General features: G+C 36.4%; 1 protein-coding gene across 1 annotated transcript in view; it reads right to left on the reverse strand.

Annotated features, from left to right (window-relative positions):
• The window catches only part of DMD (dystrophin), a 2,279,750-nt gene that overhangs the window by 627,285 nt on the left and 1,628,101 nt on the right, over nt 1-24,364 (reverse strand). Inside the window, exon 52 of the mRNA XM_023751347.1 lies at nt 7,708-7,825. Coding sequence (XP_023607115.1) covers nt 7,708-7,825 — 118 coding nt within the window. The remainder of the gene's footprint in view (nt 1-7,707; nt 7,826-24,364) is intronic.

Raw genomic sequence — 24,364 nt, forward strand, 5'->3', positions numbered from 1 at the left:
AATAAATGGTGATGGAAGGATACTTGACTTGGGGTCGTGAACACACAATACAGTGTACAGATAATGTGTTATGGAACTGTTCACCTGCAAATTTTGTTAACTACTGTCACCCCAATAAATTCAATAGAATGGAAAACAAAAAAACTACTAAACAACAAAATAACAAGGTCACCAGAAGAGGAAGGAATTCTGCCTCCAGACTACCTGTGGACTCAAGACTACAGCATCAACTGTTCCCTGAGTATTATTCTGGCCTGCCCTGGAGATTTCAGAATTGCCAGTCCCTATAACTGCATGAGCCAATTTCTTAAAAATTCTCTATCTCTATCTATCTCTATCTCTATCTCTATCTCTATCTCTATCTATCTCTATCATCTATATCTATATAACTATATCTATATATTTATATCTATACACACAGTCATGTACCACTTAACAATGGGGATATATTATGAGAAATGCACTATTATGTGACTTTGTCATTGTACAGACACCATAGAGCAGTGATGGCGAACCTATGACGCGCATGTCAGAGGTGACACGCGAACTCATTTTTTTGGTTGATTTTTCTTTGTTAAATGGCATTTAAATATATAAAATAAATATCAGAAATACAAATCTTTGTTTTACTATGGTTGCAAATATCAAAAAATTTCTATATGTGACACGGCACCAGAGTTAAGTTAGGGTTTTTCAAAATGCTGACACGCGGAGCTCAAAAGGTTCGCCATCACTGCCATAGAGGGACTTACACAAACCTAGATGGTATAGAGATGTGGTGAACACATAATGTATGACATTGCTGGCATAACATGGAATACCATTTTATAGCAAAATTTTTTTTATAAATAGAGAGTACACTCTAGAATAATAAAAAGTATAATATTGTAAATACATAAACTATTACATAGTTTATTACCATTATCAAGTATTATATACTGTAGATAGTTGTATGTGCTATACTTTTATACGATGGTCAGCTAAATAGATTTGTTTACATCAGCATCACCACAAACATGTGACTACTGTGTTATGCTACAAATTATAATGACTATCATGTCATTAGACAATAGGCAATTTTCAGCCCATTATAAACAGTGGTCGGCAAACTCATTAGTCAACAGAGCCAAATATCAACAGTACAACGATTGAAATTTCTTTTGAGAGCCAAATTTTTTAAACTTAAACTATATAGGTAGGTACATTATTATTAACTTAATTAGGGTACTCCTAAGGCTTAGGAAGAGCCACACTCAAGGGGCCAAAGAGGCGCATGTGGCTCGAGAGCCGCAGTTTGCCGACCATGGGAACTACTGTTGTATATGTAGTCCATTGTTGACCAAAACGTCTTTATGGAGCATATGACTATAAATGTATGTGGAGAATACTGACTAATACAATTCTTATTTGTGTAGTAGGATCAAGGAAGTGATGTTTTGTTTAATCTTTGACATACTATGGAGGTCCACTGTACCAAAATTTAATTTTTTAGTTTCTTTTTTGAGAAGTTCTATTTGTAAAAATTGTATTTTGTGACTTTTATTTTTCCTCATGGTCTACCAAAGATAAAGGATATGTTACTTATTCTTTAAATAAAATACAATTGATTTTATTTTTCAATTTTTATATGTGGGTCTGCTGAACCCTTTTATAAGTCTAAGGTACACTGTGGAAATATTTTGCTATTTCATCATTACTCAAATTATCTTAAGTATGCAAAAATGATTACTAAATGGAAAAGTAATGGAATTGTTTTGGAGGATGATACATTAGTGAAAAAAAAATCTTCATCCTTTAGTTTTATCATTACATTGCCAAAAACATTGCATCATATTTAATGAAGATATAAAATAATACTGGAGACACCATTTTTGGAGTCTGCTTTTAGCTTTCATTGAACACAGTTGAATATTCTTCCCATTTTATTCTCATAATGTCAAAGATAAGAAAATTGCCAGAGGAAGACATTTCACAATTACTAGACATAATGGAAGATAAATGCAAAGAAACAGAAGCCAGTATTTTGTACTCTAATGATGATGGTGAATTGATCATATAGGTGAAATCTTAGACTGTGAGTCTTCAAATGATAATAATCTAGATGATTTTTTCCCAAACATAAAGGTTGGTGAGCTAACAATATATTTCTAAGGACAGAGAAAATACGGTATTTTAATCTAGTCAGTTATTTAACAGGAAGGACTTCATCACTTAATATTTTCCTTGAAGAACCTGAACCAACTTTTTTTGCTAAAATGATGTGGAACACTAAGCATTTATGATATTTGTGCACCAAACTTGATTTGATACCTAGAAGTTTGTTGTGTTTAATTCTTATAAAAATTTCTAATAACATTGTTTTTTTTACTATCTCTTCATTCTTACTCTGCAAACTAGTTGAAAAATAACTTAAACATATAAAAATAAACAGCAAAAGTGTTCATTAGACCTAGATGGCAAATGGCAATGATTATTTGTCCTAGAATAATGAGGGTTGAGTCAGAAATTATATATATATATATATATATATATATATATATATATATATATATCTTTAATTCTCAGCTAAAGGGTTTCTGCACCTCCTTATCATATTCAAAGTATCACTATGAATGAGGAAGAAACTTATTAGACTGGTTGCACTGAAGATATAGGAAAAAATATAGTACAATCCTATATACTCATTGTTCATTGTGTGTTTGTCTAGATCAGCCGTGGGCAAACTACGGCCCATGGGCCGGATCCGGCCCGTTTGAAATAAATAAAACTAAAAAAAAAAAGACCGTACCCTTTTATGTAATGATGTTTACTTTGAATTTATATTAGTTCACACAAACACTCCATCCATGCTTTTGTTCCGGCCCTCCGGTCCAGTTTAAGAACTCATTGTGGCCCTCGAGTCAAAAAGTTTGCCCACCCCTGGTCTAGATGCACCTATATTGTAAGTTGCCACTGGGAGTAGTGCTAACTTTTCTTATGTTTCTTAAATGTAAGCCACATTCCAGTTGCTTCCCCACGTCTACTTTTCTTTTCAACTGGCACCCTGTCTGTGCAAGCTCATCCACTCTAGGGACCTTCCCAATCTGTGTGGAAGAAACTTTACTCCTGAAATTTCTACTTGTGTTTTCAACCAATCCTCATTATGGTCACTGGTTGTACCTTAAACACATTTTATTATACATAATCAACTCCTTGAACTGAATTAGTCTCTGGTTATGATATCACTATCTCCCAAATCATTGAATGTCAAAATCTTTAGAGGTGAGCTCTCTCTTTGATCTTCAATTCCACACATCCAGTCAATGTCCAAATCCTGTTAATGCTAACTCCACCACATATCTTAATTCAGTTTTTTTCTTTTCACTCCACTGCTACTGCTCTAGCTTAGGCTCTCTTGCCTCTTAAATGGTCTCACTGACTCAATTTATTCTCTGTCCCCCAAAACATTCTCTTCTCTTCTCTTCTCTTCTCTTCTCTTCTCTTCTCTTCTCTTCTCTTCTCTTCTCTTCTCTTCTCTTCCTTCTCTCTCTCTCTCTCTCTCTCTCTCTCTCTCTCTCTCTCTCTCTCCCTCTCCCTCTCCCTCTCCCTCTCCCCTACTCTTACAAATACATCCATCATACCATTGCTAACCTAAATCTAATTATGTATCCTCCTGTCATCCTTTCCTGAAATATCCTTCCTTATCCAGCCTCCTTCTGCTTTTCAAAACCTTATTCACGACCATATTAAATTTAAACTCCTCCTGGAAGCATTCTAGGACCCCCTCATTCAGAGCCAATCTCCCCTTCTTTTGCTCTCTCAACTTTTTGTTATACTGATCTACTGTAGTACCTATCCTAGACTACTTTGCCCGAATATACTTATCCAAATACATTTTATTATGAGTTTTATGGCAAAAACGGAATCTTCTTCTTCCTGATATCCCCTCCATCACCTCTGATATTAACTAGAACAGAGTAAACATTAAACTGTTTACTGAACTGAATTCTTTGGTTGCCAGCTGCATCCTGGTAGATGTAAATTTTGAGAGCTGCTTGTAGTTATAATAGGTTGACAATAGGTACTAGATGTCAAAAGAAGGAAATTTATAAGTGGTTGACTCCATTTATTCTAAAATAAGCAACTCTCTAATAGGGGGACCAAAACCAGGAATGGTTGACACATTTAAGCAAGCAAAGAACTGAAGGAAAATGAGCCATCTGAACATTAGAAACAACATGGAGAACTTCTCATTTGAATGCACTTAAAATGAAATTTACTCTCTCATCGAGATTATTACATTATTTCTATCAACATAATCACCTAAAAACAACAGATACCATGGAAATAGTTTTGAACAATGAAATGTGTTGGTATTTCATAGACCCATTACTTGAGATAGTAGCTTGGCTATTACCAGTAGAGAGGAATTGCTTTTTGCTAGACTTTTCTCTTGACAGAATGTAATAACCATGTATAGATTTTTCCAACTGTTCAAAGTTATGAACTAGAATTTACCGAGGAGGGAAAATGTTGCAATATAATATTATATACTTATAGAATAGTTTTCTTTATTTAGCTGATTCCTTTTTAAGTATTCTAAAAGTTTCAGGGCAGTAAAAAAAGAATAATAATATCTTCAAATAGGAAAATACAATTTTATGAGCAAGTATTTTATTTCTGCTCATTCCCCAAAACCCAAATCTATATTTAAAAATTATATTTTGAACATGATTGAAACTTTATGAGTATTGAATATCCATTCCATTTCATAGATTTCAAATGGAGAAATAAACCGAAGCATAGAAGGGCTGCAAATGGCATTGTTTAGATAAACATATCTTGTCAGAATTATCCTGGTACCAGTACTAGAGGCTCCAGGCATATCTCAAACTAAGATTCTGGCTTAGGCTCTTAATAAGCAACATAACATGTCTCAGCAAACACTGTTTGTTTGTTTTTGTGTTTTTTTAAAATGCTTTTTTGGACCATTTGGATTGGAATCTTTCCTCTGTGCTGCAAATATTCACAAAGGTATTCATTCCTAAAAGAAAAAAGCTTAGAAAAGCAGGACTATTCACATCACTGGATATTAGCAGAGAGATGCAAACCTGTGCTATAGTCACTCAATTTTAATTCACATCATGAAGAATTCAATACAATATCAAAAAAAGATTGCAAAGGATAATAAAAAATATTTACACAATGTTGAATGGATACTGCAAAATAAATTAGTGTTATTTTCTTCTTAGGGAAAAAAATGGTTGTTTTTCATTGGTAAAATAACAAATGACTTTCTATATACTTATACTAGGGGCCCAGTGCACGAATTTGTGCACCTTGAAAGGAATTGTGGGCCGCGAGGCTGTGGTGGACACAGGGACAGGTCTCGGCCCATCCTCCATGCCCCCACCTGGCCCTTCCAGCCACAGCCTCTGGTCCCCTGTCTGCCGGCAGCCACCGCCACTCCCATGCACTGATGGCACAGAGCTATTGGGGCTGGTGCCAGCAGCAGGTGCAAGTGGTGGCTGCTGCCCCGATTGCCCCTCAGGAGCAGGGGTAGATAGGGAAATCCCCAGGGATAATCAGAGCCAGCAGCTGCCACTTGCACCCGCTGACGGTGCCAAGCGATCAGGGCTGGTACTGGCAGCAGGTGTGGGTGCCAGGCAGGACCGTGGCACGCAGGAGCAAAGAATTTTCAGTAACCACCAGAATGACAACGACTGGTGCCCCTGCTTGGTCTGGCACCCCCGCTCACCTGCTCCACCATCCCACCACAACCGACACCCACCATGTTCCACGCATGCCCCCTGGTGGTCAGTGCACGTCACAGTGACCAGTTGTTTGGTGGTTCGGTTGTTTGGTTGTTCTGCTGTTCAGTTTATTTGCATATTAGGGTTTTATACATATAGATGTTTAGATTTGTAGACATCTTTGCCAAATAGCGACAAAGATTTGTAGACAACTTTGTCCACATTTCTCAGGCAAGAAACAGATCACTTAACTGTGTAACTGTAATAGGAATTCAGTCTCATACTAAGATTCACTTTTGGGGGGCCAGTGTGTTGCAACCTGGTGGAGAAGCTTCATGATTCCTCTTTGAAGGAGGAACACTCTCCTACATCAATTGACCAGCTATCTATGTTGGTCATCAAAAGGCAATTTTGCTCTTGTCTTGCTGGTTATAGAAATTCTACCCTGTAACTTACATGGACCTATACAACTTAAGTGCATTCTTCCTGTCCAAATTAGCTGTGGAAGAGACTGACTAGTTCCTTACCAAACTAGTTGTTCTTCTTCCTGGGTTTGACATTGGACAATTTTTCTTGCTTCTCTTGATGTTAGGTGTGGCTATGTGACAAGGTTCAACGAACACACTATGAACAGAATTAATGTGCACTTCCAGGCCTGGATCATAATAAATTACTATTAGTAATACTCATTCCTCCTCTGCCAATTAAATGCATAGGACTCTGATGTTCTGGATGCAAAAGCTGGAGGGAGCTTGGATCCTTGAAAGACTTCATAGAAGGCTGCTTACTTTGTACTGCATCAGGAGCTTACCTGTTACAGTGGCTAGTACTACCAAACTAATACATTAGCATATATCCAAATCCACTGTTTGAGTAACTATAAAGAGTTAAAATGTCAAAATCAAGAAAAGTCTATTTTAATTAACAATTCCTGCCACTGAAAGAGGAAATGTCTTTAGGAAATGAATAAAAACATACATACTTGCAGATCGAAAGAGTATTTAATCCTAGTACTAGTGATTACAGTCATTAAGAAAAACAACAAAACAAGATGGGAAGTGGTAAACAGACTAGAAGGAACACAGATTTACAAGTCACAAAGAGATATTTGCAAATTATAAGCTCTATTATTTGTTTCTTTTGTAAGTTTCAGCAATTTGATTAACTTTTCTTGAAAACTTTTTCCTATCTATAAAATGGGGATTATGAAATTTTAGCTGACAGGATTTTGCAAAGATTTCACTCACTCACACACACACACACACAACATACCACATACTGACTGCTACCTAGAAGGTAGCTAGGCATTGGCTTCCACTTCCTGAGGGAAGTGTTTACAAAAAAGAATGTAGATGATAAAGCTGCAGAGCAGATTCTTTTTTTTTTTGAGTTTCAAAAGCCTAGGCCTGTTCTAAGATCCCTAGTCTTCTTTCAATCCCTCTTCCTGACTCCATGCACAGTCATTTTGGGCCTTAAACAGCTTCCCACAGTTGCCACCCACCCCATAAGGAGTGGTACAGTGATTTCTGATATTGCACAATGAGTATATCAAAGTCACAAAGAGCCGTCCATATCTGAAAGTGCCATTGCAGATGGTAACAAAAGATGGTCCAGGAAGCAACTGCCCACTTGGACCAACAACCAATACTGTGAGGGAGAGACTGGCATCTCCATGGGACCCAGTCCAGACAGATGATGACTGCGGAGCAAATGTTCTGTCACACCAGCTTCCCCACCACTCCATGCTTTGCAACTGTGTAAGTCTGGATTGACCAAACTTATATGTCCTCTATTCCGTGAAATTACATTGTTATTGAAAGATAACATTATAAACTGAAAATCTTAGTATAATAGTTATAATTTACAACTTTTGGCACTCTCTTTATAAATGTGATGGAAGCACATGAAACTAAGTCATAATTGAAACTTTTTACATTATCTTTCCTTAAGTTTCACTGCCTGTTAAAAGACTTACTTCGGTCAGTAATGATTGTTCTAGCCTCTTGATTGCTGGTCTTGTTTTTCAAATTCTGGGCAGCAGTAATGAGTTCTTCCAACTGGGGGCGCCTCTGTTCCAAATCCTGCAGCGTGGCCTAAAGGAACAAACAGAACTTAATATTGAGGTTCTACAGCCTTGTACATTCCTTTGATGTGATACAAAGTAAAGTGTGATTTTCAAACCAACCAAAGCACTTTTAGAAATAAAAAAGATGTTACTGGATATAAATCTCTAACACATAAGGCTTTATAGAGAACAATTTAACAAGAAATGTATTTCATTCTTAGATACAAAAAATATTTCCAATGAAAATATTAATTATAGATTTACTTCACTCCTTAAGAGCTTAGACAGTCATCCCAGAGTACCTAGTTTTATTCAATCCAATATATGAGTGCCATGAGTAAAAATGTAATTTTGAATTATGACAATGTATTTAAGAGAGAGATAGTTATTTATACTTGTAATCTCATTCTGCACAGTGTAAAAATTAAGGTGTATATGTTAGAAACAGAAAAAAAAGCACAGAAGTGATTTAAGAGATATAACTTATTTAATCTTTTTACCTGAGTTTCCTCACCTATAAAATGATGTGATATAGGTGAGCTATATCCGTTTTTCCTCAAAGTTTCCATCTATTATCTCTGTTATCTTACTCTCTTTACATAAAGGGCCAGAAACCCAGTGATATTTGCAAAGAAGTTTGGGGACAAAAGATATATTCCTTGTTCTAAAACTGAATATATTTTATTTTGGAAGTATAATGAATATTTGTTGTTAGTTTATAACCACCATGTGACAGATGTTTTGCACACATTTTCTCACTTTTAGTTTTCTAATAACTACATTAATAACCAAGAGAGAATTCTTTATGGTTTTAAACCCAATACTCTTTCTACCACCATGTGAGGTTGGTGAAAGTGAAGAGATGAAATGTAATAGTAACGTTTGTGAAACTTAGTTATCTACTATGTCCTTTGCTGCTGACTGTCTAAGGATTTTAGTTTTCAGAAAGGCCAAATATTGATCATTCTATAGTATTTCTTTGGTGAAGAGATAGAAAGATAGGTCTTGTGATTTAAGCTCGATTGCTTTTAGTAGTATTAAAATCAATGGGAAGAACTTATCAAAACATCACACATCTATTTTGAGCATTTTCCCCTCTCCGTATTGCAAAATTGGAGGGGGCTAACTTTTAACAAATTTTCCACATTTGTAAGCTGTGATTGCTTGGAAGAAAAATCCAATTTTCAGGTTTCTAACTTTTATGGTTTCTTTACACAAAAGGGTGTTTGAATTATGGAACAAATTGCCAAAGACAGCTATTGAAGTAAGTGGCATAAGTCAGTTGGAGAGTACTGAACAATTTTAAAAGTAGGATCCATATAGTAGTAGATAGATTTTATGAAATAAGATGTTTTCCAGGGTTAGAATATTAAACTCTGGTCATCTGTGACATAGCAAGCTGCAAAGGTACTTTGGAATTCCTAACTCTTAAATGTTTAATACATTCGATAGATTTAAAAAAAAGACATATACAGAAACCTCACATAAAGTCAAATATTTCCTTCAAATTTAACAAAGAACTCTAAATACCCATAAGCTAGCAAAGAATATAAATTCATTCATTTACTAACTCATCCTTACATTTTATAAATACCTGTGCTAGGTACTCTTCTAGGTGTTACGGACATAGTAATGACCGAAATCCTTATGTACATTTTGTGCAATTTAAATGAAAATATGCTTTTTATATTTGGAAATTTTTGTATGACAAAGATTATATTTGTTACTTTCTATGATTTAATATTAATTCACACTCAGAAAACCAGGCTATTCTTTGCTTCTCACGTCTGGATACATGCGGGCTATACACTTGTTTCTTCTTTTAGGATGAATGAGTTTGTTTAAGAAGTATGTTGTAGAAGTAACTTATCAACTTTAATCTTAAACTTACCAGGCTCTAAATATTAAACCTGACCACAGTGAATAGCTTTTACTGCTGAATTAGCAAGCATGTCAATTTAGACTTAAAACAAGCCATTTTCCTCTCTAATGAACAAAGCAGGTTTCAGGGTATTTGAAACCTGTTCTCTAGGTGATTCTCTAATTCTGCTGACAGACACATGCTTTGTTAGCACCTGAGAAGATTATTAATGACATCCTTTGAAGCAGCCTCCTTAAAAATCTAAGGAGAATCACAACTGCAATAAAACTATGCTTTTCTAAAGTATTTCAAAATGAAATCATAACTCTTTATACTGCTCTTTGGTCAACACATATAAACATCCATTTCAAAAAGGAAATGGTACAATAATAAACATATATTGCTATAGAATTTATAATGCACTAATATACTCATTAAATAGCGGTTTCTCAGTAGAGCAGAATGGGAATTTTCTCCTTTGATTTTTCCCCCCAGAAACAAAGGGAAAGATTTTAATATGGCATACATTCAAGTATTGTTTTCATTAAGGTATTATAAAAACAGTGACTGAAAGACCTTCTTGCTAATGAACAGAACAGATCCATTCATTGAGAGGAAACATTTTCTTTTCATTCAGTTTTCTTTTTAGTGTATTCTATCTATTTGCTATTACAATTTTTTTTGATCTGACACTTAGCTGTATAATCTCATAACTTGTCAAATGCAGTGACTTTCATCTCTCTTCATTGAGCCACCCACAGACGAGAGAGTACCTTAGATGTAAAGATTATTCAAACTACCTACCTCCCAAATATCCATCTATGAAATTCTGTTCTCTGTCCCCAATTCAGATGTTATTGTCTCAAAACCAATGTTTCATCTCCCATCTTCATCATGATATGACCTCAAGTCCTCTTCTATTGTTTAGCTTTAGTTACCTCTACTTGTCATGCTAAACAAGTAGAATGCTAGTCATGCTGATTTATTTTTCTGATGTGAGCCCAGATACTCATTAAATATATAATGTAAGTGAACAAAACTAAAAGCATCACATGCTTAACTGCATCTAAGCATGAAAATTGAGCATGTCTACATGGAGTCTATCATTCTGGAAGAAGCAAACACAAGAGAAGAAAGGAATCAATCTAAGGAATCATAAGCCAGCTACTGGACTTTACTAAAAACAGCTTACCCCTTGGAGATGAGAATTCATCATGGATTCCACTAACTGAGCAAAGTTGGAAGGAAAAAAAACAACTTCAAATACAAAGTGAATCAGAAGTCATTAATCCTACTAAGTCCCCCCAGGGTTGAAGTAAGTGGTTATAAATAGCAATCCTATGAAAAAGAGAGTTAAATAATGAAGCCATACATACTATAAGTAGGTCATTTTAGGCTCTCAGAAAGAATTACACTTTATTATTGTATTTGTTAAAATAAAATTTTACTTAAGTAATAGTCAAATAGAAAACTGTATGTTTAGTTGAATATTAAATATTTAGATGCCTAAGAAAATATCTTAACAAACTCTTTATAGTTTTAATATTTTTCTATAAAAATCAACAATCTTCACATAGTTACATTTGCAACAAAGGTCTATGGTGAATTTCAGTTGTTGCCATTATCAGGAAATAAACATGAATTAACATTGCATAAATAAACTTGTAAAAATGTAGACCTTATTACTCTTTTATTTACAACTTTAACAACATGGAAGACTGACAAGGTGAAATAGTTGATAGAGCCACTTTATTTATGTAAGAAAGAAAATAAGCATTTAAGTCAGGAAGGTCTTATACTGTAGCCTTTCTAGTAACTGAAAGAGTTTTACCTATGAGGATGCTAATCATCTGTCTAGCTTCCAACTGCCTCAATGAGCACCTTAATTCTGGCTTCTATTCTTGCATTCAGCTGTCTCTCCCAATAGATTGGCCAAATCCAAAGTTATCTTTATGGTCCCCACTTCCTCATTTTCATTTACATTTTAAATTGGCTTGGATATTTCTTGCTTGGCATGATTTCTCTACTTCTCTGAATGTTCTACCAGCATCTCTGTTGATAATTTCTTCATAAAAACCTTCTAACTATGGCTATGTTTATGTTTCATTCATTAAAAAATACTTTTTTAAACATGCATTTTATTTTTATGTAATTTAAAAATTATAGAAAGTCTGCAAGAGTGGTCAAAAATCCCACCTACATTCACCAGTTTTTAAATTTTGCCACATTTATCACTTGTGATTTTCTCATTCTCTCTCTGTGTATATATAATACCTCTTTATGTAATGTTATAGATATTGACAAATAGAAAATGTATAGAAAGGTATACAGCTTGATGTTTTGATTTTTGTATACATTGTGAAATAATCACTACAAACCAGTTAACATATCCCAATAAAATAAGTGATATAATTGTTTCTCCTTACATATATTTTAGAGGAAAGGGAAAACTGACATTATTTTATAATATACATATTTTGGGATTATTCCTATTCAAATTTTCCATTATTGATTTCTTGTTCCATCTTGAATAACATCATTTTGAAATTATTATAACTTCAACAGGTCAAAATAAATTTTCTTTGATCTAATCCGAGTATCCTAGACAACAAACTGAATTATAAGTGAACCAAATTAATAAAATTAAGGCTACATCACATGACATAAGTAGTGAAATATAACTGAGGATATTATCTATATTATCTTTCCTGGTACAGATCATCCTGATTTTGCATACTAAAGATGTTGTCCGAAGTCTACAGAAATCCCAGATAAAGGAGGCTAGAGCTGACAGGTAATCGAGCACTGATTTATCAAATGGGAAGAAAATATTTATTGGTGGTATTCTATGTACCATACACTATAGTAGGGAATATGCCTTAGGGCATGAAAGAACCTTCTCAATGAATTCAATGAACTTGCAAAGCAGTTGGGGGAGATGACCTTCAGGCCTGCCCATGCGCATGCACACATGCAGTTAGCCAATAACAGAAGACAATGTGTAAATGACAAATGTAATAGTCTATAGACTGCAGACTCTATGCTAACGAGATTTTGAAGAATGGAATTTTAATATGAGCATGCTCAGGGGAAGTGCCATAAAGGACTAGAAATCTGACTATAACTTGGAGGAGGAACAGGGTTGATAATGACCCAGCAATGAGAAAGAAGGGATTCTGGGACACGAATTGAGCTTAACCCAATGTAAGGAGGTCTGAGTACACTAGAGTGCTTAGGAAACAGTGGGGAGGGCAGCTCTGTAGTGAAGATAATTATAATGACTGTGATCAAGTTGGTAAGGCAGACTGGGGGCTCTGAATATCAGATGAATGGATAAGAATATTCTGATGAAGGCAATGGGGAATCATTGGAGGTTTTAGAACAGAGGAATGCTCCAGTAAAAGTGCCATTTTAGAAATATTAACCTTGCACCCTTGCATCCAAGGTTATTTAGAAGAGAGGACTGGAAAACTAAACTGCAACAATCCAAGAAAAACCTCATCTATCCCTTCTTTGATTAAATTTCCTGGCATGAAAACAAGCAAAACATTTCTAATTTAACTTCACACATTCTTTTCTTTCAGGAGAAAATAACTGCACTGTATAGGAATAAAATAAATTTAAGCCCATTGATTGTAAAAAAAAATGTGTCCAGAGAATTATTAAATATATTTTCTGGCCCCATTTATAATATTGTACTAAATTGGGTGGGGTAGAGAGGGATTATGTTTCTGATTATGGATAAAAGTAGACATTAAGAATATTTTGCTAAATTCTTACATTTCTGCTCTAAAAAGGAAACATAAATTTTCAGAGTATGAGAGAGAACTGAGATCACTCCAGAAATATAACTTCAAAGATTATTATCAGGGGTGATAAGAATTATGAATATATTAGGACGCCATATTTTGTGACTCTTTCAATGTCCTTTTATAGCTTCTATTGCATTACACCTGTGGTATTTTCTTTGGGAAATTGGTCTTGAAATAGTACTGCTGTTTCCAGGAAAGGAGGAGGCCGGTTGTTATTTAACAAGTACTGTACTAACACTTTCAAGAATAAAAAGTCAAAGCAAACTAAAGGTTATGCTAAAAATGCATTCAACCTTTTCATGTTTTCAAAACACTTTAGAGATGTCACTTACTTAAGTACTGAGACAAGAACCTTGGTTTTTATTGCCAACTGCAGTCATCAATAAACTGAGGCAGAGCAAGAGATCTTACTGTTCTGTGACACTACCTCTACAAGGCAAGTGAAGTGGAGAAATAAGCGATTATCTAGAGGTGATTAAATTCATGTACACAATCAATCGGTATAATTCAAGCCCCCAAACGCTCTTTTCCTGTCTTCAAATAGTAGATGTTAAGACTTGAGTTATCAAAATAATTGGCACAGCTGTTCAATTCATGTTGCATACAGAGAGATAGAATCAGGCTCAGTTTATTCATCTGTAAAAATGAAGATAATTACATGTACATCAACCAGTCTTGGGGAGATTAAAGCCATAAATCAATGTATAAGAATTCGAATACCTTAGGCAGAAATTAGTCATATAGAGCTAGTTCAAGATTCTTTTTGTTGTTGCTGTTAATCCTCTCCCACAGCTATTTTTCCATTGATTTTTAGGAAGAGTGGAAGAGAGAGGGAAAGACAGAAACATCGATGTTAGAGAAACACATCAATTGGTTGCCTCCTGCATGAGCCCTGACCAGGGCCTGGGTTGGGGAGGAGCCTACAACCAAGGTACATGCCCTTGACCGGAATGAAACCCGGGACCCTCTGGTCCACAGGCCACTGCTCTATCCACTAAGCCAAACCAGCTAGGGCTCAAGATTCTTTATGGAAACAGCAATTGAGGAATATGTTATGTAGAATGTATTTAATCCATCAAGACTCAACCTTGTGACTTCATCAAGTCTGAGGGCTAAGAGTGAAGACAACACATGGATAGTAAATAATCATGTGCTCATGCTAAGGCATGATCTCTTCATTGTTTGGAGACTTCTTTGAGTTTTACAAACAAGTGTAAAATGAGAGAGAGAGAGAGAGAGAGAGAGAGAGAGAGAGAGAGAGAGAGGCCATGCAGGCACTCCTGTATGTATTCACACAGAGGTGACAATATCTGAATACAGAAGAGAGGCACGCACAAATCTATACCATCCTTTTAAATCAAAATGGTGTAATGTGTACCATTTGGACATACATATAAGGGGAAAAAAGCTTAACGATTGGGCCTCATGCTTAAAAATAGACAACATTCTTTGCATATTCTCAGAGATTGACATTAATCTATTTCTTCTCAGAAATCATATGACTGGGAAAATATAAAAATCTGCCTTTGATTGCTATGTGTTTAAGCCCCGACTTAGCTGTAAATCATTTGTGAAGATCATTTCTTGGTAGGTGAGTAAAGTTGCTATTATGGAGTGTTAATACACTTGAAGTGAAGTGTTGCTGGGGGTAGGAGGTGTTAGACATTGATCAGGAGCTTGAGAGATGAGGTATTTAATTATGCTGTTGTAAGAGGAAAATTTCTATAATAAAAATGATTCTGCTTCTCTGTCAAAAATAGTATTTTATGATATAGAAGCTCTCTTCAGTAAATAAATAACAAACTGTTATTGGCAGATATAAAAATTACAATAGAATATAGTTTCCTATAGGAGCACAACAGCCTTTAACTCAATTGGAACTCGCGGTATGACAGCATTTAAAGCAGGGAACATATTATGTGGGGAAAATCTCATATACTTTTTGATTCCCAAGACTATACTGGTTATTATTTAGCTATCTATCTATCTATCTATCTATCTATCTATCTATCATCTATCTATTTGAATCCATTGGAATGACATTGGTTAATAAAATAATATAGGTGTCGGATGTTCAATTCTAGAATATGTCACCTGTATATTGTATTGTGTGTTCACCACATCAAGTCAAGACTCCTTCCATCACTACTTATCTTCCCCTCAGCCTCAGCTACTTCCCCTCCAGCCCCTTTTCACTCTGGTAATCACCATGCTGTTGTCTGTATCTATGAGTTGTTGTTTTTCTTAATACCTTAACCTTTTTTTCCCCAGCCCCTCAACCCCTCTCCCTTCTGACATCCGTCCATTTCTTCTCTGTAACTATGAGTCTGTTTCTATTTTGTTAGTTTATTTTGTTCACTACATTCCACATATAAGTAAAATTATATGGTACTTGTCTTTCTCTGAATGGATTATTTCACTTAGCATAATACTCTCCAGGTCCATTCATGCTGTTGCAAAAGTTACGATTTCCTTCTTCTTTTTTTTTTTTTTTTTTTTTTTTTTTTTTTCATTGTGTAAATGTACCACAGCTTTTTTATCCACTCATCTACTGATGGACACTTGGGCTGCTTTCAGATCTTGGCTATTGTAAATAACACTGCAATGAACATAATATGTCTTTTGAATTAGTGCTTCATGTTTCTTCAGATACACTCCCAGAAGTGGAATTGCTGGATCATAAAGTAGTTCCATTTTTAATTTTTTGAGGGGACACAATACGACTTTCTACAGTGACTACATGAATCTGCACTCCCACCAATAGGGCAGTTCCCTTTCCTCCACATCCTGGCCAACATGTATTGTTTGTTGATTTATTGATGACAGTCATTTTGACAGGAGTGATTAAAATTTGCATTTCTCTGATGATTAGTGACGTTGAGCATCTTTTTATATGTCTATTGGCCATCTGTATGTCCTCTTGGAGGAGTGTCCATTCAGGTCCTTTTCCCATTTTTTAATTGGATTGTCTTCCCAGTATTGAGTGTTATAACTTCTTTATAAATTTGGATATTAACATTTTATTAGAGGTATGATTAGCAAATATATTCTCCTATTCCATGGGTTGTCTTTTCATTTAGTTGATGGTTTCCTTTGCTTTCAAAATACTTTTTAATTTGATGTAGTCCCATTTGTTTATTTTTTCTTTTGTTTCCCTTCCTACAGTGTAACAATTACAACACAATAACAACTAGGTATTGTGTATTTCATGTGTGCTAGAAATTGTCCTAAGCAATTTTTTATTAGAGGCCCAGTGCACAACATTCATGCACTCGGGGGGTGGGGTCCCTCAGCCTGGCCTGTGCCCTCTTGCAGTCTGGGAGCCCTCAGGGGATGTCCGACTACTGCCACTGCTGTTGCACTCGCCAGCTGTGAGCCCAGCTTCTGGCTGAGCAGCACTCCCCTTGTGGGAACACACTGACCACCAGGGGGCAGCTCCTGCATTGAGTGTCTGCCCCCTGGTGGTTAGTGCACATCATAGCCAGTGGTTGTTTTGCAGTTTGGTCGATTTGCATATTAGCCTTTTATGCCTGCAGGATCAGGCTGAAACTGGCTCTCCGACATCCCCTGAGGGGTCCCAGATTGCGAGATGGCACAGGCCAGGCCGAGGGACCCTACCGGTGCATGATCGGGGCTGGAGAGGGATGCGGGAGGTTGGCCAGCTGGGGAGTGGCCATGGGAGGGCTCCAGGGCATGTCTGGCCCATCTCGCTCAGTCCCGATCGGCCAGACCCCAGCAACAAGCTAACCTACCCATCAGAGCATCTGCCCCCTAGTGGTCAGTGCATGTCATAGCGACTGGTCAACTGGTTGACTGTCTGCTTCCTGGTGATCAGTGCATGTCATAGCGAGTGGTTGAGCAGCCTTAGCATATCATTAGCATATTATGCTTTGATTGGTTGAATGGATAACTGGATGACTGAATATTTAGTATATAAGGGTTTTATTATATAGGATTATATTTTTCCCACCCTTTGACCTCCCTACCCACGTGGCAGCCTAAGCAATTTATACATATTAAATATAGCAACCATCTGAGCTAGGTCCTTTTATTTTTCTTTATAGTCAAGAAAAATGAGGCACAGAGAAGTTAAATAACTTGCCCAAGGTCACAAAGCTAACAGGTGGCAAGGTAGAAAAAAATGACCCAGATCTTCCTTTTCTACTATTTTCCTCCAGTACATTATAGGTAAAATTTCTTTTTTTAAATATATTTTTTATTGATTTTTTACAGAGAGGAAGGGAGAAGGAGAGAGATAGAAAGTTAGAAACATCGATGAGAGAGAAACATTGATTCAGCTGCTTCTTGCACTGGGGATGTGCCCGTAACCAAGGTACATGCCCTTGACTGGAATCGAACCTGGGACCCTTCAGTCCGCAGGCCGACGCTCTATCCACTGAGCCAAACCGGTCAGGGCATAGCTAAAATTTCTTAAGCAGATACAATGTAGCAGAAGCTGGGCTAGATGTTTTACAAACATCATTATTTTATTCTCATAACAACTCTAGCTAGCTGGGTATTGTATCAATTTTTTACATGTGAGAAAATATGTTTAGAGATTAATACGTTCCACTGAAGGACAGCCTGCCTTTTAGGAGCAGAAAATCATTTGAACTCAAGTCTGCCTGAATCCTAAACCTAGCCCTGACTGCATGCCACAGGCCTCTCAACAAGCTACTCTGCTTCCTCTTCTCAAACTCTTCTTCACTTTTCTGCCTGTGGCTATGCTTCTCATGCCATAGAATCCAGCAATGCTTCATTATAGATCCCTTTCTAAAACAGAGTGCAACCAGTTAAACAAATCCAGGATAAAAAAAACCAGAAGAGAAAACTACACAATTGGTTTGTTATTCCTCATTGTTAATCCACACAATTACATTCAAATCTGTCACTTAAAAAATTTATGTATAGTTAGGAAATTTGTAATTTTTGTAATAGTGGAAATACATATTTCTATGGTTAGAATGGAGGGCTCATGACATTTTCTCTCTACCCAACTTTTACTCCTTTTAATAAAAAATTAAACCCCAATAAGATAGCTCATATTAAAGTAGTACAAAATTGGTTATTATTATATGTTCATGGCTGTATTAGTTTCCTCTGGCTGTTGTAACAAATTATCACAACTGAGTGGCTTAAAACAACTTAAATTTATCATTTTACAGCTCTGGAAGTCTGAGTCCAAAAATGAGTCTTAGAGGTTAAAATCAAGGTGTCGGCAGAGCTTGTATTCCTTCTGTAGTCTCTAGGGGAAAATTAAGTTCCTTCCTTTTCCAGATTCTAGAAGCTGCCTGTATTCCTTGGTTTGTGGCTCCTTCCTCTATTGTCAAAGCCAGCAGGCTAGCAACTTCTGATTTCTCTCTGACTGTACTTGTAAAGGTTCTTTCGTGCAAGAACCTTTGTGATTACATTGGGCCCACCAGGATAAACCCTGAACATCTCCCCATGTCAAAATCCTTAACCCCTCTGCAAAGTCCCTTTCACCAAGTATCCTATATAATAAAGAGGAAATATGAAAATTGACCATCATGCCCTCACACAAGATGGCCACCCCCATGTGGTCACAAGATAGCCACCCCCATGTGGTCGAACATCCCCCGAGGGGTCCCAGATTGGAGAGGGTACAGGCTGGGCTGAGGGACACCCTCCCCACAGTGCACAGATTTCGTGCACTGGGCCTCGTGGCAATATATTCACAGGTTCAAGGGATTGGAACTTGGACAATTTTGGGATGCCATTATTCAGTCAACCACAATGGTTCTGCAGTCATTTCTCATTAAACTGCTTGTCACACTGTGGCATACTTCCTCGGGCTGTCTCCGTCCTATGTGAGAGCCAGTGACAAGGGCTGCAAAATCCCACAATCTAGAAAGCAGAGGAGGCACAAAGCAGAATCCGAATCTGAGTGGCCAACCTGTTTAACCAAAGGCCTTCAGAGGTGGGAGAGGTGTATTGTCACATCTCCTTCACCCTGTTACCAAAAGTACATTTGAATGTCCCTATTAAGAGGTGAAAACTGGAACTCACAAAAGTGTTACATTAAAAAAAATAGTGGCACAGCTGATGTGGCTCAGTGGTTGAGCATCAACCTATGAACCAAGAGGTCATGGTTTGATTTCCTCTCAGGGCACATGCCTGGGGTTGTGGGTTTGATCCCCAGTGTGGGGCATGAGGGAGGCAGCTAACCAACATGGGGAGATGTTCAGGGTTTATCCTGGTGGGCCCAATGTAATCACAAAGGTTCTTGCACAAAGGTTCTCTCGCATCATTAATGTTTCTATCTATCTCTCTCCCTTTCCCTTCCTCTCTGGAATCAATAAAATTATATTTTAAAAACTTATATTCCATGAACTGTGATTCCCTGAGGAAATCAGGGTGTTGCTGTTTCATGAGAAGCAGCTCTTCAGGAGTGAATCCTGTAAGAATTCCAAAATAAAGTCCATACCTTCTGGAGAGTGACAGCCTGCAGGAAAGGAAGGGGCACTGTCTTCTGGGATACAGAAACTCCAGCTTCCTCTTAGCTCAGCTTTGCTCGTTCAACTTCATTCTCTCCTCCTAGACCCCCACACCCACTCATAAACATGAAGCTTTCTTCCCAGCTGTCTTCCTCCCTTTTTTATTCATTTGTAAATGTCTTCTACTTTTTGACTTCTTTTCTCTGCAACAACTATCTGGAAGCTTTTTTTATTGTTACCATGGAGAAGGTAATTTTCTCATCAAGGAAAGGATATGGTACAGAGGGAAAGGAATGAGCCACATATGAAAATTGAGAGCTAGCCTCTGTGTCTTTTCAACAATATCCAATTAAATCTTTTCACTACCATACACAAAACAACAGGAACACGGTGGGTGGCCAATTTAGCCCAAGGATGTGAATGAAATAGCAGGTTCTGTGATAATGCTCTGGGGGTTGGGAGGCAGGTGGGGAAGCAGACCCTGGATCCTGTAACAGGGTACTAATGAACAAAGAAAACTGATAGATAATTACTATGCAGTTGTTTGAATAGATGCTGCTCTCTTTCTTTTACAGGTAAATAAACTTCATAATGTTGATAGATAATTTTCTCTGAAATGATGAAATGATGAAATAAACATGTAGATAAACAACCACAAGAAGAGGGAAGATACCTGTGAGATATTTCTCAATGATAAGTTAAAAAACTGAAGCCATGTAGGGACAGAGAAAAGAAGAGCAATTAACAAGGCTCTCTTTTTTTCTTTTCTTCACTCTTCTCTTTTCAAGTTGGAAACAAAGTGGGAGAAAATTCAAATATAGAATTATCTGGTGGTGAAACATCAGTGATATTTTAATTAGTCTAGAATTTTTATTACAACTAGAAAAAAAATCTATTGCTGATTCATAGATGTGCCAATGTTAGGACCTGAAATAATATTAATTCTTCTGTTCTAATTCTCATGAGATGAATCATACATATGCTTTTTTCTTTTTGATCATTCTGAACAAAACCAAACTTTGAAATTTTTGAATGGTGATGTTTCTCAAATTACAATACTAGTAGATAACTCATCATATCTTTAGTCAGAATCTTGCATAAACCCTGTATGTAAAGATTATGCCTAAAGGCTTCCATCAACTAGAGTAATTAAAGGAAAAGAACTGCAAAACAGTAAAAGCACAAATTTAAAATTTTGGTGAGACAATAAAAGTGGAAATTTGGAGTTGAAGTAGCATGTTCACCAACTTTTCTGATGAACCCTTTCTATTACCCATTCTAGCTTTTAAAAACATGAGATTGTTTTATAGAAAATAATGAAAATTTTCAGATATACAAAAGGTATAAAGAATATAAGGTTACAATGGAAGTCTATGACATGGCTGTACCATGGTACTGTGACAAAGCAGAAAATGCAGATAGCTAGACAGGTAGGAAGGAAGAGAGAGCGAGAGCGAGAGCGAGAGAGAGAGAGAGAGAGAGAGAGAGAAAGAATGAAAGAACTCTGATTTCTAGGATACATGCTAATCTATTTCCTGTTAGCATTTTCTGCTTGCTACTTCATAACAGAATATATTACTCCAAATTACAGACTATTAAATAAACAAAAACTAAGATGATTTGCATGAAAACGATAAGCTCTTTACACAGCACAAACTGAGGTTTTTATTAAGCAAAGTTGTAGGGGAAAAAGCTACATATCTTTTCAATCTCTCAGTTATTGCTGAATTTGTAAATCCCATGCCCCATTACCTCCATACAAGCCAGAGATATGTTCTCACATAATAGCATTTCAATCGTGATTGAATTGACACCAAATGCTTGTCTCTTCTTAATACCTACAAGTAATTTTTGATCTGGGGGCTTTGTGTTTTGTTTTGTTGTTGGGCCACTAAAAATAATAAAATTTCCCATGTATTTAGGACACAACAAAGATGAAAGAAATGTCTCACTTAAAATATTTATGAACAAGGATAAAATCCTTGTCAAATATACTTCTTGGCCCAGAGATGGCTTTGTTTACCAGATATAGTCTTAAGGCTGAATACACTAAATCATGGCAAACTTACATACAGAGTGATGCAAAAGTAGGTATACAGTTTCATATGGAAAGTAATACAATAATTAATAACACAAGGATAAACTGTATTTCGCATACTTACAACTGTAAACCTACTTTTGCCCAACCCTGTATATGTATTTTAACTGCCCATGATGATTGCTGTAAAGGACTATAAGTTGAAGAAATTTGACATTGGAGATTACGGATCATTAATAACTTGATTTGACACATATTAAAATGTCTGTGGTAAAATATAAAACATAACCTGTTTTTTAGTGGTATAAAATTAAGAATTATATACAATTTACTTTAACATACTTCAGCATATATGCCAGAGTATGAATGTGCTAGCGGTCAGTTGCTTCAATCAGGAACTCATATAGGGGATGGGGTCAGAATTTAATCAGAAAGGCTAGACTCTTGAGACAAGTGCTACAAGCATTTTAACTATTTTTATCACAGTCAACACCAGGAGGTCTTGCTAATGAGCAAAATGAATGTCAGAAATGTATTTTCCTTTATGATAATAGAGTTATTCAAGATACATGTTTTGGATAACACATTTTAGAGATATTTCTCTTCCTTATAAGGACCAAGCATAAAAATCTAGCAAGCTATGGAGCCCATACTCTTTGAAATGGTACTCAAGATTTGATGCCCAGTCTGTTCTGTCTCCACATTGAATCCAAAGATATGGTACTCAGATTCCCCTTCAGAAATGACGGACTTATTTCCCTAGCTGCTAGGAGTGCTTCTGGTAGACAGCCATTACCTGTTAACCTCCTTATAGGAATTGCGTTGGCTGAAGAGAGTGTTCTTGCCCAAATTTGTGTTTCTTTCCCTGAGAAGCCCACATTCAATGAAGTTATAAAGGTCTGATCCTCTCTCCCAAAATCAAAATAATCTTAAAAGGTCACTTCAGCTTCACAACTCCCTGAAGGGTTAGATGAGGCCTCTACTGAAACTGCATTACAGCCCAACTTCTCTTTCTGTCCACTCCTGTTGACCCTAAGAACATTCCCAGGTAAACATCCCATATGCTCACCTGTATCTCAGGGTCTGTTCCCCAGGAATCCATCTTTAAGTAAATAAACCCCAGGCATTTGGTACGAATTTCTATAATACTCTTGTTCTAAAAGTCTCCATGACATAGGACAAAACTTTCCTAGAATAACATCCAAGTGTTCTCTCCCATTCCTCCTTTATCAAGTACTTGGGGACTTAAGGTAAAATGATTTGGAAGAAAGTGGAGTGGACTCCATGCATATCTCTCCAGGCTCAAACACACCTGTCTCCAGCCACAGAGTTTCTCAGATTCATCTCATCATCTCTTATCTGAGGCACATTCAGACTCTTGTCTAAAAATCCTTTTTCGACAGAAGGTGCCCTTTTCACTACACTCCAAGAGTTTCCTTCTAAGCCGAGTAAAAAATTCTCATCTATTAGGAAAAACACATTTTCTGAAGCACTTGGAAAACAATTAGAGTGAAACAAGTTTCTCTCCCTTTTAAACAAAAATGTGTAGCATCAAATGACAAGGAGCTTTGAAACACCATCATTGACCTTTTTATTCCATTTCAGATGTGAAAGTTTGATTTATTTATACAGTAAAAATAGCCATCATAATTAACCGGTTTTTCAAGTGTCTGTCATTTTTCACCACGGATAATTGCTATGATTAACAAAAGGAACCTCCATACAAACCTATTTAATCATCTAAAATTAATATTTGTTTTAAAGAACTTTATTCAGTTGTTTACTTTGATGAATGATGTAAAATACCACTGTTATATCAGAGCAAAATGAAAATGTGAAGAAAAGTAACATAGAGGTAGAATAAATTCAACTTGTAGAGCTGAGATTTATTTACAAAGATCTTTTTTTGACTTTTTTTTTAAAAAAAGATATATTTTTATTGATTTCAGAGAGGAAGGGAGAGGGAAAGAGAAAGCTAGAAACATCAACGATAAGAGAGAATCATTGCTCAGCTGCCTCCAGGACGTCCCACACTGGGGATTGAGCCCACAAACCAGGTATATGCCCTGACTGGGAATCAAACCATGACCTTTTGGTTCATAGGTCAACACTCAATCACTGAGCCACCCCAGCTGGGCTATTTACAAAGATCTTAAAACGTGCTTTTTAACCCTGATAACTACAGTATGACACAGAGTTTTCTATCCCAGTTTTACTGATGCTCAAACTGAGGATGGGAAAGTTGTGTAGTTTGCCAATAACACACAAAGCAAGCTTCTAGATGCCTGATCCCAGATGCCTAATTCATGTTATTTCTACAAATATGAGAAAAGCAGTTAAAATGTTCATATAATATTAATGTTCCTCTATAATTGAGGAGAGGGTGGAGTGTCCAAATTAT

Source organism: Myotis lucifugus, unplaced genomic scaffold, assembly GCF_000147115.1.
Source record: "Myotis lucifugus unplaced genomic scaffold, Myoluc2.0 scaffold_20, whole genome shotgun sequence".
NCBI lineage: Eukaryota > Metazoa > Chordata > Mammalia > Chiroptera > Vespertilionidae > Myotis > Myotis lucifugus.